Source organism: Salmo salar, chromosome 19, assembly GCF_965601325.2.
Source record: "Salmo salar chromosome 19, fSalSal1, whole genome shotgun sequence".
NCBI lineage: Eukaryota > Metazoa > Chordata > Actinopteri > Salmoniformes > Salmonidae > Salmo > Salmo salar.
In genome coordinates this window covers 19,327,749-19,344,002 of record NC_138309.1, presented here as the reverse complement: position 1 = coordinate 19,344,002, position 16,254 = coordinate 19,327,749, and the positions used below count along the sequence as shown (strand labels likewise).

Genomic DNA, 16,254 nt, shown 5'->3' with positions numbered 1-16,254 from the left:
AACCGGCCGTAATTGGGCGTCCCATATGGCGGCGCACAATTGGCCCAGCGTCGTCCGGGTTTGGCTGGTGTAGGCCGTCATTGTAAATAAGAATTTGTTCTTAACTGACTTGCCTAGTTAAGTAAAGGTTAAATAATATATATATATTTTTGAAATTATATCTGTATGATATGGGCCTACTGAGTGCTAGTGATTCTAGCAGCCCTGTTAGGCTGGATCTCAAATGCACCCTATTCCCTATAGTGCATTACTATTGACCAGAGCCCTATAGGCACAGGTCAAAAGTAGTGCACTATATAGAGACGGAGCCAGGGACTGACTCACCAGACAGATGGCCCAGCTGGTGTCTTCTGGGAAAGTTGAATATTTCTCTCACTCTCGCTGTCACTCTTTCTCTCTCTCCTTCTGTCTCTCTCTCTCTCTCTCTCTGTTCATCTCTATTGCTCTCTCATCTCTACTCTGTAAAAGACAGACTGTCTGAAGGGCTTACAGAAAATGTAACATGTCAAATGAATTTGGTTTCCATGACTCTTTATTAAAACAAGGCAGGGAAACATTTAATGGAGTCTTTGTGTTAAAGGGGCTTGGTGTGTTAATGTGTTGCTTGGAGGGAAGACCATGCTGTGCACACAAAATGACCTCAAATGATCCTGGGGCAGACACTGTGGAAAGACTGGTTCAAAACTACACACAAACACCAACAAACCAACAAGATAGTTATGTGGTCCATAGATCTCAAGACACCGCAAAGTGCAAGGCCCTATAATTTTACAAGTGTCAGAGGCCATACATAAATACTGTACATACGGTTCCTTCGGAAAGTATTCCGACCCCTTGACCTTTAACACATTTTGTTACTTTACAACCTTATTCTAAAATGTATTGTTTTTTTCCTCATCAATCTACACACAATACCCCATAATGACAAACCAAAAACAGTTTTTTTACATTCTTGCAAATGTGTTAAAAAAAAAATCACATTTACATAAGTATTCAGACCCTTTACACAGTACTTTGTTGAAGCACCTTTGGCAGTGATTACAGCCTCGAGTCTTCTTGGGTATGATGCTACAAGCTTGGCACACCTGTATTTGGGGAGTTTCTCCCATTTTTCTCTGCAGATCCTCTCAAGCTCTGTCAGGTTAGTTGGGGTACGTTGCTGCACAGCTATTTTCATGTCTCTCCAGAGATCGGGCTCTGGCTGGGCCACTCAAGGACATTGAGACTTGTCCCGAAGCCACTCCTGCGTTGTCTTAGCTGTGTGCTTAGGGTCGTTGTCTGGTTGGAAGGTGAACTTTCTCCCCAGTCTGAGGTCCTGAGAGCAGGTTTTCATCAAGGATCTCTCTCTACTTTGCTCTGCTCATCTTTCCCTCATCCTGACTAGTCTCTCAGTCCCTGCTGCTGAAAAACATCCCCACAGCACTTGCCTAGTTAAGTAAAGGTTAACTATATATATTCCGTAGGGATGGTGCCAAGTTTCCTCCAGACGCGATGCTTGGCATTCAGGCCAAATAGTTAAATCTTGGTTTCATCAAACCAGAGAATCTTGTTTCTCATGGTCTGAGAGTCTTTAGGTGCCTTTTGGCAAACTCCAAGCGGGCTGTCATGTACCTTTTACTGAGGAGTGGCTTCTGTCTGGCCACTCTAACATAATTGGTGGAGTGCTGCAGAGATGGTTGAGATGTTCTCCAATCTCCACAGAGGAATTCTAGAGCTCTGTCATTTTAATTTTTTAAAATTTATTTTACCTTAACTGACTTGCCTAGTTAATTTTTTTTATATATATATATATATATATATATATATATATATATATATATATATATATATATATATATATTTATATTATATTATATTCTTCTCTGCTTGATAAGTCTTTTGCGTATATACATACACACACACAGACACAGCAAGTGGCCCTAGTCTGACTCTGTACTGATCCTGAGCTGTTCAAACCTTCATCTTGACCTCTTCTCAACCTGAAATCTTTTAGAAGGTGCTCTTGGGAAGGCCTGTTAGGTCAGAGGCTCAGCCCAAGGCTCCTGTGGTGCAGATATACAGTACAGTAACAGCCTGTTTAACCTGTTGAGGACCCCTTCGAGATAGGATCTTGTTAACGGGATTGATTTTGACAACAGCCAGTGAAAAATCAGAGCGCCAAATTCAAAACAACAAAAATGTCATAATTCAAATTTTTCACACATACAAGTATTATACACCATTTTAAAGCTAAGATTCTCCTTAATCTAACCACATTGTCCATTTTCAAAAAGGTTTTACAGCGAAAGCAAAACATTAGATTATGTTAGGACACCACCTAAACAAGAAAAGCCAGACAGCCATTTTCCAAGCAACTAGATGCATCACAAAAACCAAAAGTACAGCTAAAATATTCACTAACCTTTGATGATCTTCATCAGATGGCACTCATAGGACTTCATGTTACACAATACATGTATGTTTTGCTCGATAATGTTCATATTTATATCCAAAAAACCCATTTTACATTGGCGCGTAATGTTCAGAAATGTTTTCCCTCCAAACCATCCAGTGAATGAGCAATGAGCACACATATTACAGAAATACTCATCATAAACTTTGATCAATATACAAGTGTTATGCATAGAATTATAGATAGACTTCTCCTAAATGCTACCGCTTTGTCAGATTTAAAAAAAAAGGTTCACGGCGAAAGCACAATTTGCAATAATCTGAGTACAGCCCAGAAGACACCAACAACTAACAAACAGAAACCCGCCATCTTGGAGTCAATAAAACTAAGAAATTACATTATAAATATTCACTTACCTTTGATTATCTTCATCAGAAGGCACTCCCAGGAACCCCAGCTCCACAATAAATGTTTCGATAAAGTTCATATTTATGTCCAAATACATTTTGTTTGCGCGTTTAGGTTCACTATCCAAACCCACAACGCGCGTGCTTACTTAGTCCAGACGAAAAGTAAAAAAAGTTATACTACAGTTTGTAGAAACATGTCAAACGATGTATAGAATCAATCTTTAGGTTGTTTTTACATATATCTTCAATAAAATTCCAACCGGACCTATCCGTTCTCTTTAGGAGTGAATATGAACTCAGCTCGCTCCCATGTCCTTCCGCGTGACTGTACCCATGCCTTATAATGGGACACCTACTTCCTTGGGCTGTTATTCCCATCAAATTCACCATAGAATCCTCAAACAAGGTTCTAAAGACTGTTGACATCTGGTGGAAGCTTTCGGAAGTGCAAAATGAACCCATAGTCACTGTATACAATAAAGGCAATCACTTGAAAAAACTACAACCTCTGATTTCCCACTTCCTGGTTGGATTTCTCTCAGGTTTTTGCCTGCCATGTGAGTTCTGTTATACTCACAGACATCATTCAAACAGTTTTAGAAACTTCAGAGTGTTTTCTATCCAAATAATAATATGCATATCCTACCTTCTGGGCCCAAGTTGCAGGCAGTTTAATTTGGGTACGTTTTTCATCCGGCCGTGAAAATACTGCCCCCTATCCCGAAGAGGTTTTAAGAGATCTTGAGATCTTCTGTGAGGTATTTGATGGAGATATTCCATAGTATTCAGACAGTTAAAAAGTGGTGAAAAGTTTTGATTGATACTGCTATTTGTACTTCAGCTCTCCTTGCATGCTAGTAGATAACAATAGACTTCCAGTTATTGAGCTAGCGCTAGTTAGCATTGGCTTGCGAAATTACCTATAACTTCCTTCATATTATACACAGAGACATGAACATTCATCTGACTCTGGGGAAGTAGATAAAGGGCATCATTACCAAAATCCTGAAGTATCCATTTAATTTACATCCAAAAAGCAGGGATGTGCTCTTTCCATCAGACATGATAGAGTAGTACCTCCTTCTGTCATTCATTTCTTTGCTCACACACCTTGCTGCCTGCATCTCCCTCCCTCGTCCCTCTCTCTCCCTTTCTCAGGCCAGGAACACTACACAGCCAGCCCTGGGTTGTAGCTGTCTTAATTTAAGAACCCCAATCCCGCATAAACTTAACAACTATTACCAACTAATACCGGCCTGCAGCCTCCCGGCTGGCCGTTTGGCACATCCCCCAAACACAGCTAAATCCTCTGCCCTGCTCTTCCAGCTACTTCTAATAGGATGTGTTTAACTATACTAGATCCGAAGGAGCGCGGGTTAGTTTTAGGGTTAGGATCTAGAGTTAGTTTTAGGGTTAGGATCTAGGGTTAGTTTTAGGGTGAGGATCTAGAGTTAGTTTTAGGGTTAAGATCTAGGGTTAGTTTTAGGGTTATGATCTAGGGTTAGTTTTAGGGTGAGGCTCTAGGGTTAGTTTTAGGGTGAGGATCTATGGTTAGTTTTAGGGTGAGGCTCTAGGGTTAGTTTTAGGGTGAGGCTCTAGGGTTAGTTTTAGGGTGAGGCTCTAGGGTTAGTTTTAGGGTGAGGCTCTAGGGTGAGGATCTAGGGTTAGTTTTAGGGTTAGGATCTAGAGTTAGTTTTAGGGTGAGGATCTAGGGGTTAGTTTTGGGGATAGGTTTAGGATCTAGGGTTAGGGTTAAGGTTTTGGGGTTAGGGTTGGGGAAAATAGGATTTAGAATGGGACTGAATTTTGTGTCCCTACAAGGTTAGTTGTACAAGACTGTGTGTGATAGTCCAGTGCAGCCTGCCTAATAGGATGAGACGGAGACATTCTGGCATGCCTCTGGAGAACAGTGCAACTATTGAACAATGTGTACACACACACTTCTTAACCATCCAGCAATGTATTTTTATATTTTCCACAAACAGCGTTTCGCTCCCGGATCCAGGTGGATTTTAGTATTAATATTTAACAAAATGTAGTGTATGAGTGCACAAGAGTTTTACGTGCCAACTGTTTAATACACTGTAATTATACCCGGTCCATGAAACGTACTGCGGCTGTGTTGTGCGTGTATTATTAGGTGGGGTGTCGGGTGTCTGTGGTACATGTATTTTGCTTGTTCCTAGTATTTTAATATTCACTTTCTTTATTGCTTTGCTGAATGATCTTGCTGAATCATTGCCATGGCTACTCCTCTGGAACACTGCTCTGTGAATGCCTTTCAAATGGCACCAGGGCCCATATAGCTAGGGAATAGGGTGCCTTAGGGTAAATAGGGTTCCATTTGGGACACAACCTGTAACACTGTAATAGACTGACACCCCTACTGGAACTTGAAGGGAAGGGACCCCTCATTTATATCACACTCAGTCTACTCTGTAAACACTAAACCCCCTTAAACCCACACCCGCTATCCATCCACACTTCTCTTCCTCGCTGTGTATCTCCCACTCTCTCTCAATCTCTCCATCCATCTCTCCCCCTCTGTTTCGCTCTCTCTAACCAGGCAAAATCACAGCAGAAATATTTGGACATGTTTTATGGACTGGAAGAGCGTGCTCTTCCTGACACCGTTTTCTCTTTATTGGGAGCGTGCTTCTTCCTGACACCGTTTTCTCTTTATTGGGAGCATGCGCACACATGTGAAAACAAGATAGTGTCCTCTTAAAACCGCACGTGACCACTACTGACACGGCATGCCTTTAAAAACAGCCTGCGTCTGAGGCGTGAGTCACTTCCGCGGCAAAAGATTACGAGACGGAGAATTAGAGAGACCCAGCGCTCAGATACACTCATTCAGGGCTCAGACTCACTGACGGAGGGGATCTAAGGTTGGATTTAGAGACATTGGAGATAAAGGAGGCAGAGTGGTGTGGTATACATACTTGTGTTTTCTTTTCTCGCTTGGCGATTCAGTAGTTGGACACTGGAAGTATGTGGGACTCTAGATGTCCCACTTGCTGTGTTCACTATCGGGTCACTCCCAGGAGAGGGCACCAGTGAGCTCAGAACCTGGTCCCGCTACATACCTGTACATACAGGAGCCAGGGTTTACAGCCACAGTATGTTCAGTCAGTTAGGTGGAACATATAAGCATTTCCAATCTGATAATATTGATCATTCCACAATCCTGTTGTAGGCCAGTGCAAGACGTGTGGCTTTATAAAGGTAAGTCAGTTGAGTCAATTTAACGTAATTGAGTATTAGATGGTTCTGGTAAGACCTGGAGGGACTTGGTTGATGAACTTGAATTTAAACTTGGCACATCGTGACACCAGATTGGCACAGCGGGGTTTACATAGTGCTTCACCTGGGTCAGATGGATTTGCTTTATAAAAATAGGACTTCCAAAAGAGGAGGACTCATTGATTAGGGCTGAGAATTGCGGGGGGACCTCACGATACGTAATTATCACGATACTTGTATGCAATTCGATACTGTGATTTTGTGATTTGTTGTTCCTAACATATTGCTCACTATATGTCTGCTGCAGAGGGACAAGAGAGAGCCATGAGAAAATGTGTTTTGATCCCATCATGGAAATAAAAGTGCTGAAAACAAATTGTCTCCCTATTTAAAAAGGTGGCGAACAAGCCATAAAGGTTTTGGTGCAGGTACAGCCAACTAGCTCAATAGTAGTATTGCGATATTTATGGGGAAGGAGGATCAGTGTGTGTGTACGGATGGACGAGATGAGGTAGGCCTATACTCCTCCAGGCCAGTGTCTGGCCTCCACGGAGAAAACTCAATCACCCAACAGCATGCTGGGGCTGTCAGACTCCACTCCTGACCGCTATGTTTTTTTGTGGTCTGACACGATTCCCAAATTTTTTTTTGGGGGGGGTACTAAACATAGCGATACTAATATCTGCCGATATACTATTTTACAGCAGGAAACTAGTGTCATTTCCATCAATTGCCATCCAAAAGAGCAACTGTCCAATAACTATGCTTCAAATGTTGATTTAATGCATTGTGACAATAATGACACATCATGAGAATGTCCAGAAGTGTTCAGATCAGCATGAAATTCCCTTTTCTCATCCTATTTATTCAATATCAGTTATCGTGGAGTTATTTACTAATATAGCTGTGAAAGGCCAATATCGGACTATCTTACTGGTGAACCAATCTATCGGTCGGGCTCTAAACTCTTACAAAAAAAGGTACCATACAAAACCTAAAAGAGTTCTTCGGGTGTCCCCATTGGAGAACCCTTGTTGGTTCCCTCCCTTTTGGTTTCAAGTAGAACCATTTTGGGTTCCATGTAGAATCTTATCCACAGGAATGAAAAAGGGTTTTACCTGGAACCAAAAAGGGTTCTTCTATGGGGACAGGCAAAGAACCCTTTTGGAACCCTTTTTTTCTACGAATGTACTGCCAACCCAGGGAATGTATAGACAGAGCATAGCATGCCTGCAGAAGTCTGCTGCCTGTGTAACCATTTCCCAACTCTTTCCGTGTCTCACTTGAGACCCCTACACTTTTTTTCTCTCACGTTGTCTTCATGTTTGGTGCAGCCAAATGTTGTGTTCCAGAGAATGTTTTTTCTCTCAGTACTGGACATTTGAGTAACCTAGGCTATCATATCTGAACCTCAAAGGATAGTGAAGAGTGTGTTTTGATGTCAGAGGTTTGGAGGATAGTATAGTTTTTATTGTCGGAGTAAGAGCGTGTGTTTTCATAACCTGTTTTTCCTCATCCCTTCTGTCTCCTTCTCTTCGACTTCCAGCTGGGTCCCTGGGTCCTCCTCCCATCCTAGCCAAGCCCGGGCCTGTTTTTGAAAAGGGTAAAAAAATAACAACCCGTCTTCATCCCTCTCTTCAAATAACTGATGGGACTTCAGGTTTCACACTGAGCAAGACTAAACAAATACAGCGTGTCTCCTAACATGTGATGCAAGCATTCCTTTGTTTGGTAAGCTGCTGCAGCTTGCCTTGTCCAGGGTGTCTTCCAGCTGTGTTGTAGTAAGAGTTGAGGGGATTCTGGCTGTAGTTGGATATTGGGCCTCTAGATGGCAGCAGGACCCTTTCAGGGCGCTCTGTGTGTCTAACACATGGGAGAAGTAGAAAGCATACCTTTCATTGTCAAAAAAAAAAACACTTTCATTGTGATCAGGCTCTTCTCTCCACATGGCAAAGTTGCTTTGCCTCCCCCCTCTACACTCAAACCTGATTCTGTGTGATTTGTACAGAGGAGAACCAAGCCATGGCTGAATAAAGCATCTTGACTTGGACTGTCTTGAAGTTCAGTGGTTACAGGCCTTTCGGGCGCCGTAAAAGTCTCAGGTGCTCTCGGTGCCGCGGTACGCTTCCTGGCCTTCCCAAGGCCCCGGACGGAAAGATGGATCCCACTTTGATTTGGGAAAATTGCTGTAATTCCTCCTAGGGATGCCGTTTGATATTCCTGAATCCTGCAGCACTAGAAGGCAGGCAGATCAATCTCCCTAACAAGTCCCCCTCTGTCTCCGTCTGTCATTCCAATCACACTGGTATGACTATACCTTAGCCTTGTCCCTTACCCTGCTCTGTGGCTGTGAAATACAGGGCTGGTTTAGCGCGGGTCAATTCTTTTGACATGAGCTCAGTTGCTGCTGTTGCTGCTTTTGTCCTTTGTGTTCAGAGCTGTTGGAGAGATCTTGTAGGATCCTGTGGTCCAGGCCTGAGGAGCCTGCTGTCGCTGAGCTGCACCTTCTCTGTCCCAAATGGCGCCATGTTCCCTATGTAGTGTACTACTTTTGACCCGAGCCCTGTGGTCTGTAGTGCACTAGAAAGGGAACAGGGTGCCATTTGGGACTTACACCGGGTCTCTGCTGGTCTCTTTAGCATTTTTTTAATGGGATATATGTAGGCTTATGGTGTGGAACAGGACTGAACTTTGATTGCACTTGACGGTTTGGTCTATACATTTACTCTCGCTGTGTGTGTGTAGAAAGACAGCTGTGCTCCAAATCTAGCAGGCGTAACAAAGGAGCTGCGTGGTCTAAACTGTCCGCCGTCCTCCACTTCCCCCCTCGGAAGGGAAAAGTCATACGTCCTTTACTGTTGTTCTGTGAATTCACCACGTCTTACCTCCGGATTTCAAAAACTTCTGGCCTGAAAAACGTCAAACTCCTGGAACTAAATGTGTGTGTGTTAAATGACTGGGGTTTGGGTCTGCCTGCAGTCTTTCCTGGGTAATGTTGCTGAGGTGATATTTTCCGCAGCAGGTTTTTCCTCACCTGGAGGTAAGGGTCGTCCCCGAGGTGCGTTCACAACCCGGCGTGTCAGACACCGTTACGCAACATGAGCTAGCGTCTCCGCTGATTTACACCCAGCAGCTTCGCCAAACACCGCTAAAGCCCCAAGCCACATAGGTCTCAGCTCGGCTGTGTGTCGTTCCTGAGGCTGAATAGTTAGTGCACGCTCCAACACCCTTTGACCCAGTGTTCTGGTCTCCGCTGGGGGGTCCAACGGAGTGTGTGTGTGTGTGTGTGTGTGTGTGTGTGTGTGTGTGTGTGTGTGTGTGTGTGTGTGTGTGTGTGTGTGTGTAGACCTGCTGAAGGGGGTCCTGATGGAGGTATTTTGGCCTTAGAGAGTGCAGAGCGTGGTGGATCTGCCTGGAAGCTCGTTTGCGTGTTAGCGTTGTTAGCTAGCTAGCTGCCTGCAGCAGCAGCCAAACGGCCGGTCAGAACACCCTGACACACAGCGCTCCGGAACCACCCTCACTCCGCATGGGACCAATAGCTGTCAGAAGTCAGCCGCCACCATAGGAACAATGTAGCCGGGAAGGAGATCGGGAAGGAGACCAGGAAGGAGACCAGGAAGGAGACCAGGAAGGAGACCAGGAAGGAGACCAGGAAGGAGACCAGGAAGGAGACCAGGAAGGAGACCAGGAAGGAGGGGACCAGATACAGTAGGTGGCTGTGGCTCATTTCAGAGTGGGATTTGTCTACTCTAGCTGTTCTTTCTGCCTTTAAGCCCTCCTGTGTTGTGCTTCCTGTGTTGTATCATATGGGGTTCAGACAGAGAGTGGAGCAGACTGGACTTTGGGGGACCAAATCTAGGGTGGGTCATTGAGCCCCATTTTGTTAGGCAGGAGCCTTAGGTTAAATGTTATTGGCTGGTCACCGTTCTCTACATTTAAAGCTGAGCTTTGATGACTGCCTAGGCTGCTGAAGCATGTGGTAGTCTAGACCTGAGCAGCATGGTTATCAAGGGAGGAAGGATAGAGAGAGGGATAGGGACATGGTAGGTAGTTGCCCCTGGGGCCTAATGAAGGGACCAGGGGGAGAAATGGAGCATACGGGGGAGGGTGTGTGTTTTGGGGGAAGGGGGGGGGGGGCATACAGGAGAGTGTGTGTGGTAGGGAACAGTAAAGTGTTTAATAAGCGATGCGTGAGTCGTGGCCAGCCATGAGTGGAGGGTCGAGGAGGGGTGGATGAAAGACTGGGGGGCAAGGGGCTGTGGTCTCCTAGGGGATGCCACCACAGGCCCAGCCCTAGTGTGTGTGTGTGTGTGTGTGTGTGTGTGTGTGTGTGTGTGTGTGTGTGTGCGTGCGTGTGTCCCTAATGCCGGCCTGCTGCTGTTCTACAGTAGCAGCACCTGCCTGTGTCTGCTGCGGTTGGCTGGAGTACAGAGGTCAATAGGTAATGTCCTCTGAGGCCTCCCCAGACCCAGTGCTCTGACTCAATGACTACAGCTAGCGCTCAGACATTCCCACCTGCACAGACATCACACATGATATGTCATGTTATATTTAAGCAATAAGGCCCGAGGGGTGTGGTATATGGCCAATATTTTTGCTTCATGTCTAAGAATAGCCCTTAGCTGTGGTATGTTGGCCATATACCACAAACCCTTGAGGTGCCTTTTTAATAAAACAAGTATTTTTAAAAAGTGACCTTTATTTAACTAGGCAAGTCAGTTAAGAACAAATTCTTATTTACAATGACGGCCTACCCCGGCCAAACCCTGACAATGCTGGGCCAATTGTGCGTCGCCCTATATGACTCCCGATCACGACCGTTTGTGATACAGCCTGGATTCGAAGCAGCATGTCTGTAGTGACGCCTCAAGCACTGCGATGCAGTGCCTTAGACCGCTGCGCCATTCAGGAGCCCTATTGCTACTATAAACTGGTTAACATCGTAATTAGAGCAGTAAAAATACATGTTTTATCATACCCGTGGTATACGGCCAATCAGCATTCAGGGCTCAAACCACCCACTTTATAAAGCGCTAGAAAAATAATATGTGAGGGTATGTGTGATCGAGGGCCTGAGTGTGAGCGTCTGTGGGTGTGTGCGTGCGTGCATGCATGGCGTATGTCTGTATTGAGGATGTGTGTGTACTGTATTGAGGATGTGTGTGTACTGTATTGAGGATGTGTGTGTTTGTGTATTGTATGTGTACTGTATTGAGGATGTGTGTGTACTGTATTGAGGATGTGCGTGTATACTGTATTGAGGATGTGTGTGTGTACTGTATTGAGGATGTGCGTGTGTACTGTATTGAGGATGTGCGTGTGTACTGTATTGAGGATGTGTGTGTGTACTGTATTGAGGATGTGCGTGTGTACTGTATTGGATGTGCGTGTGTACTGTATTGAGGATGTGCGTGTGTACTGTATTGAGGATGTGCGTGTGTACTGTATTGAGGATGCGTGTGTACTGTATTGAGGATGCTGTGTGTGTACTGTATTGAGGATGCTGTGTGTGTACTGTATTGAGGATGTGCGCGTGTACTGTATTGAGGATGTGCGCGTGTGTACTGTATTGAGGATGTGCGCGTGTGTACTGTATTGAGGATGTGCGTGTGTGTACTGTATTGAGGATGTGCGTGTGTGTACTGTATTGAGGATGCTGTGTGTGTACTGTATTGAGGATGTGTGTGTGTACTGTATTGAGGATGTGTGTGTACTGTATTGAGGATGCTGTGTGTGTACTGTATTGAGGATGTGTGTGTACTGTATTGAGGATGTGTGTGTGTACTGTATTGAGGATGCTGTGTGTGTACTGTATTGAGGATGCTGTGTGTGTACTGTATTGAGGATGTGTGTGTGTACTGTATTGAGGATGTGTGTGTACTGTATTGAGGATGTGTGTGTACTGTATTGAGGATGCTGTGTGTGTACTGTATTGAGGATGCTGTGTGTGTACTGTATTGAGGATGTGTGTGTGTACTGTATTGAGGATGTGTGTGTGTACTGTATTGAGGATGTGTGTGTACTGTATTGAGGATGTGTGTGTACTGTATTGAGGATGTGTGTGTACTGTATTGAGGATGTGTGTGTACTGTATTGAGGATGTGTGTGTACTGTATTGAGGATGTGTGTGTACTGTATTGAGGATGTGTGTGTACTGTATTGAGGATGTGTGTGTACTGTATTGAGGATGTGTGTGTACTGTATTGAGGATGTGTGTGTGTACTGTATTGAGGATGTGTGTGTACTGTATTGAGGATGTGTGTGTACTGTATTGAGGATGTGTGTGTGTACTGTATTGAGGATGTGTGTGTACTGTATTGAGGATGTGTGTGTACTGTATTGAGGATGTGTGTGTACTGTATTGAGGATGCTGTGTGTGTACTGTATTGAGGATGCTGTGTGTGTACTGTATTGAGGATGTGTGTGTACTGTAGGGGTGTGCATGTTTCTTCCTCTGTTGTCCTGACTCCTGACATTCCTGGAATCCTCCACCTTGATAGGGAATCTGAAAATGGGGGGGACACACGTCTTTCAGGGATACAAGGTATATCCAGGAATCTTGTTCCAATTAGCCTAGCAGTACGTGAGCTGTTTTTCACTCGCTGTGTTTAATAGGCCAGAGATGTGTGTTTGTGTGTGTGTCTGAGTCTGAGGGGGTAGATTAATGGCCAAATGATTTTCTCAGTGTTTTGTTTTTGTGTTTTTAATTTTCCCCTCGTTCTCTCCGTTTTCTCTGTGGATGGGTTCACAGTTCACTGGTTGTATTTACAAAGCGCCGCATTTCCAGGCTCATTTGATTTTTCACAGGTCTGGTCTGCAGTGTTCTCCCATGAGCCGGATTGTGTTTCCTATGTTTCCGCTGGCCGTTGAAAGGGGGAATAACGAAGGTCTGGAATGGGGTGTGTGTGTGTGTGTGTGTGTGGTGTGTGTGTTCACAGTTGACCCTCCGTGATTACGAACCAACACATTTTTGCTCTCATCTGCTGAATAACTTCCTTCATTGATATGTACATCCGCTTTCTTCCAGGTCCAACAACCTACACACACACACACACACACACACACACACACACACTCGTGTGTGTGACGTTGGGTGCGGTGAAGCGCAGTGCCTAAATTCCTGCCCTCCTCTCTCTTTTAGGGAACGCCGGCCACCCATGGTATAAATCCTGGACAGAGACACCTTGGACTGGGGGTGACAGAGGAGAGGAAAGGAGACTGAACCTGCCCTCTACCCTTCCCTTGCCTGCTGCTGCAGTGTGGCTGAGCAGTGCTACTTTCATACCTCACTCTGATATTCCACAGCAAGGCAGGAACCATGCCGGCCCTGTCCACCGGATCTGGAAATTACTCGGGTACTGAATGATTTGATGAACCCTGTTTCCTTTCAGCTGTACACACTAAACCCCATTCCCTATTCACGATGCTCATCTTCCTACACGTTTTATCCCCTTTATTCTCTGCACTAACTCTGTGCCCTTAAGGCTGCTCACACTCAACCCTGTTCGCTTTTTCCAATACGCCGGATTCTGTCTCCACTGTAGGTTTTTACAAAGAAGCATAGTACATATACAGTTCCTTCAAAGTATTCATACCCCTTGATTTATTCCACATTTTGTTGTACTACAGCCAAAATGGATAAAATATTTTTTTTTATCTCTCAATACACCGTGATGACAAAGTTAAAACATGTTTTTAGAGATGTTTGCTAATTTATATCAAATTAAATACACATATGTCAAATTTACATAAGTATTCACACCCCTGAGTCAATATTTTGTAGATGTTCTTTTGGCAGAAATTACAGCTGTCAGTCTTTCTGGGTAAGTCTCTTAAGAGCTTTCCACACCTGGATTCTAAATTCTTCAAGCTCTGTCAAATTGGTTGCTAAACAACCATTTTCAGGTAGATTTAAGTCAAGACTGTAACTCGGCCACTCAGGAAAATTCACTGTCTTCTTGGTTAACAACTCCAGTGTAGATTTGGCCTTGTGTTTTATGTTATTGTCCTACTGAAAGGTGAATTAATCTCCCATTATCTGGTGGAAAGCAGACTGAACCAGGATTTCCTCTAGGATTTGCCTGTGCTTAGCTCTATTCTGTTTCTTTTTGTCCTGAAAAACTCTGCAGTCCTTAACGATAATAAACATACCCATAACATGATGCAGCCACCACTATGCTTAAAAATATGGAGAGTGGTACTGTAATGTATTGGATTTGCCCCAAACCTAATGCTTTGTATTCAGGACCAAAAGGTAATTGCTTTGCCATGTTTTCTTGCAGTATTACTACATATATATATATATATATTATTATATTATTATTACAGTATTATTTAGTTCCATGTTGCATGTTTTGGAATATTTGTATTCTGTATATGGTATGGGGGCCAGATTGGGGATTTAGTCAGGACACCGGGGTTAACACCCCTATTCTTACGATAAGTGCCATGGAATATTTAGTGACCACAGAGAGTCAGGACAGCTGTTTAACGTCCCACCCAAAAGACGTTTCCTCCCTCTCCGGAAAAGTGAGTTATGAAGGATGCCACAAATGTACACCATACAAAATATAATTAAGAACTTCACCATGCTTAAAGGGATATTCAATGTCTGTTTAAATTATTTTTTGTTATCCCCTATCATGTTAAACACTATTATTGCACATAAAGTGAGTCTATATTACTTATTATGTGACTTTTTAAGAATATTACTACTCCTGAACTTATTTAGGCGTGCCCTAACAAAGGGGTTGAATACTTATCAAGACATTTCAGCTTTTTCAAATTTTGTATTCATTTGTTAAAAAAATAAAATAATAATAACATGTAGGCCAATGAGAAAAAAATTGAAATGTATTCTATTTTAAATTCAGGCTGTAACATAACTAAATGTGGAAAAAGTCAAGGGGTCTGAATACGTTCTTTAACTTTTCTCTTGAACTCCGTTACAACCACGACACTGAACCCTGTCCCCTATGCACGACACTGAACCCTGTCCCCTATGCACGACACTGAACCCTGTCCCCTATGCACGACACTGAACCCTGTCCCCTATGCACGACACTGAACCCTGTCCCCTATGCACGACACTGAACCCTGTCCCCTATGCACGACACTGAACCCTGTCCCCTATGCACGACACTGAACCCTGTCCCCTATGCACGACACTGAACCCTGTCCCCTATGCACGACACTGAACCCTGTCCCCTATGCACGACATTGAACCCTGTCCCCTATGCACGACACTGAACCCTGTCCCCTATGCACGACACTGAACCCTGTCCCCTATGCACGACACTGAACCCTGTCCCCTATGCACGACACTGAACCCTGTCCCCTATGCACGACACTGAACCCTGTCCCCTATGCACGACACTGAACCCTGTCCCCTATGCACGACACTGAACCCTGTCCCCTATGCACGACACTGAACCCTGTCCCCTATGCACGACACTGAACCCTGTCCCCTATGCACGACACTGAACCCTGTCCCCTATGCACGACACTGAACCCTGTCCCCTATGCACGACACTGAACCCTGTCCCCTATGCACGACACTGAACCCTGTCCCCTATGCACGACACTGAACCCTGTCCCCTATGCACGACATTGAACCCTGTCCCCTATGCACGACACTGAACCCTGTCCCCTATGCACGACACTGAACCCTGTCCCCTATGCACGACACTGAACCCTGTCCCCTATGCACGACACTGAACCCTGTCCCCTATGCACGACACTGAACCCTGTCCCCTATGCACGACACTGAACCCTGTCCCCTATGCACGACACTGAACCCTGTCCCCTATGCACGACACTGAACCCTGTCCCCAATGCACGACACTGAACCCTGTCCCCAATGCACGACACTGAACCCTGTCCCCTATGCACGACACTGAACCCTGTCCCCAATGCACGACACTGAACCCTGTCCCCAATGCACGACACTGAACCCTGTCCCCTATGCACGACACTGAACCCTGTCCCCAATGCACGACGCTGAACCCTGTCCCCTATGCACGACACTGAACACTGTCCCCTATGCACGACACTGAACACTGTCCCCTATGCACGACACTGAACCCTGTCCCCTATGCACGACACTGAACCCTGTCCCCTATGCACGACACTGAACCCTGTCCCCTATGCACGACACTGAACCCTGTCCCCTATGCACGACGCTGAACCCTGTCCCCTATGCACGAC

General features: G+C 44.8%; 1 protein-coding gene across 1 annotated transcript in view; it reads left to right on the top strand.

Annotated features, from left to right (window-relative positions):
* The window catches only part of mpp7a (MAGUK p55 scaffold protein 7a), a 331,927-nt gene that overhangs the window by 80,438 nt on the left and 235,235 nt on the right, over positions 1-16,254 (top strand). The window contains exon 3 of the mRNA XM_082965658.1: positions 13,190-13,403. Coding sequence (XP_082821784.1) covers positions 13,367-13,403 — 37 coding nt within the window. The 5' untranslated portion in view covers positions 13,190-13,366. The remainder of the gene's footprint in view (positions 1-13,189; positions 13,404-16,254) is intronic.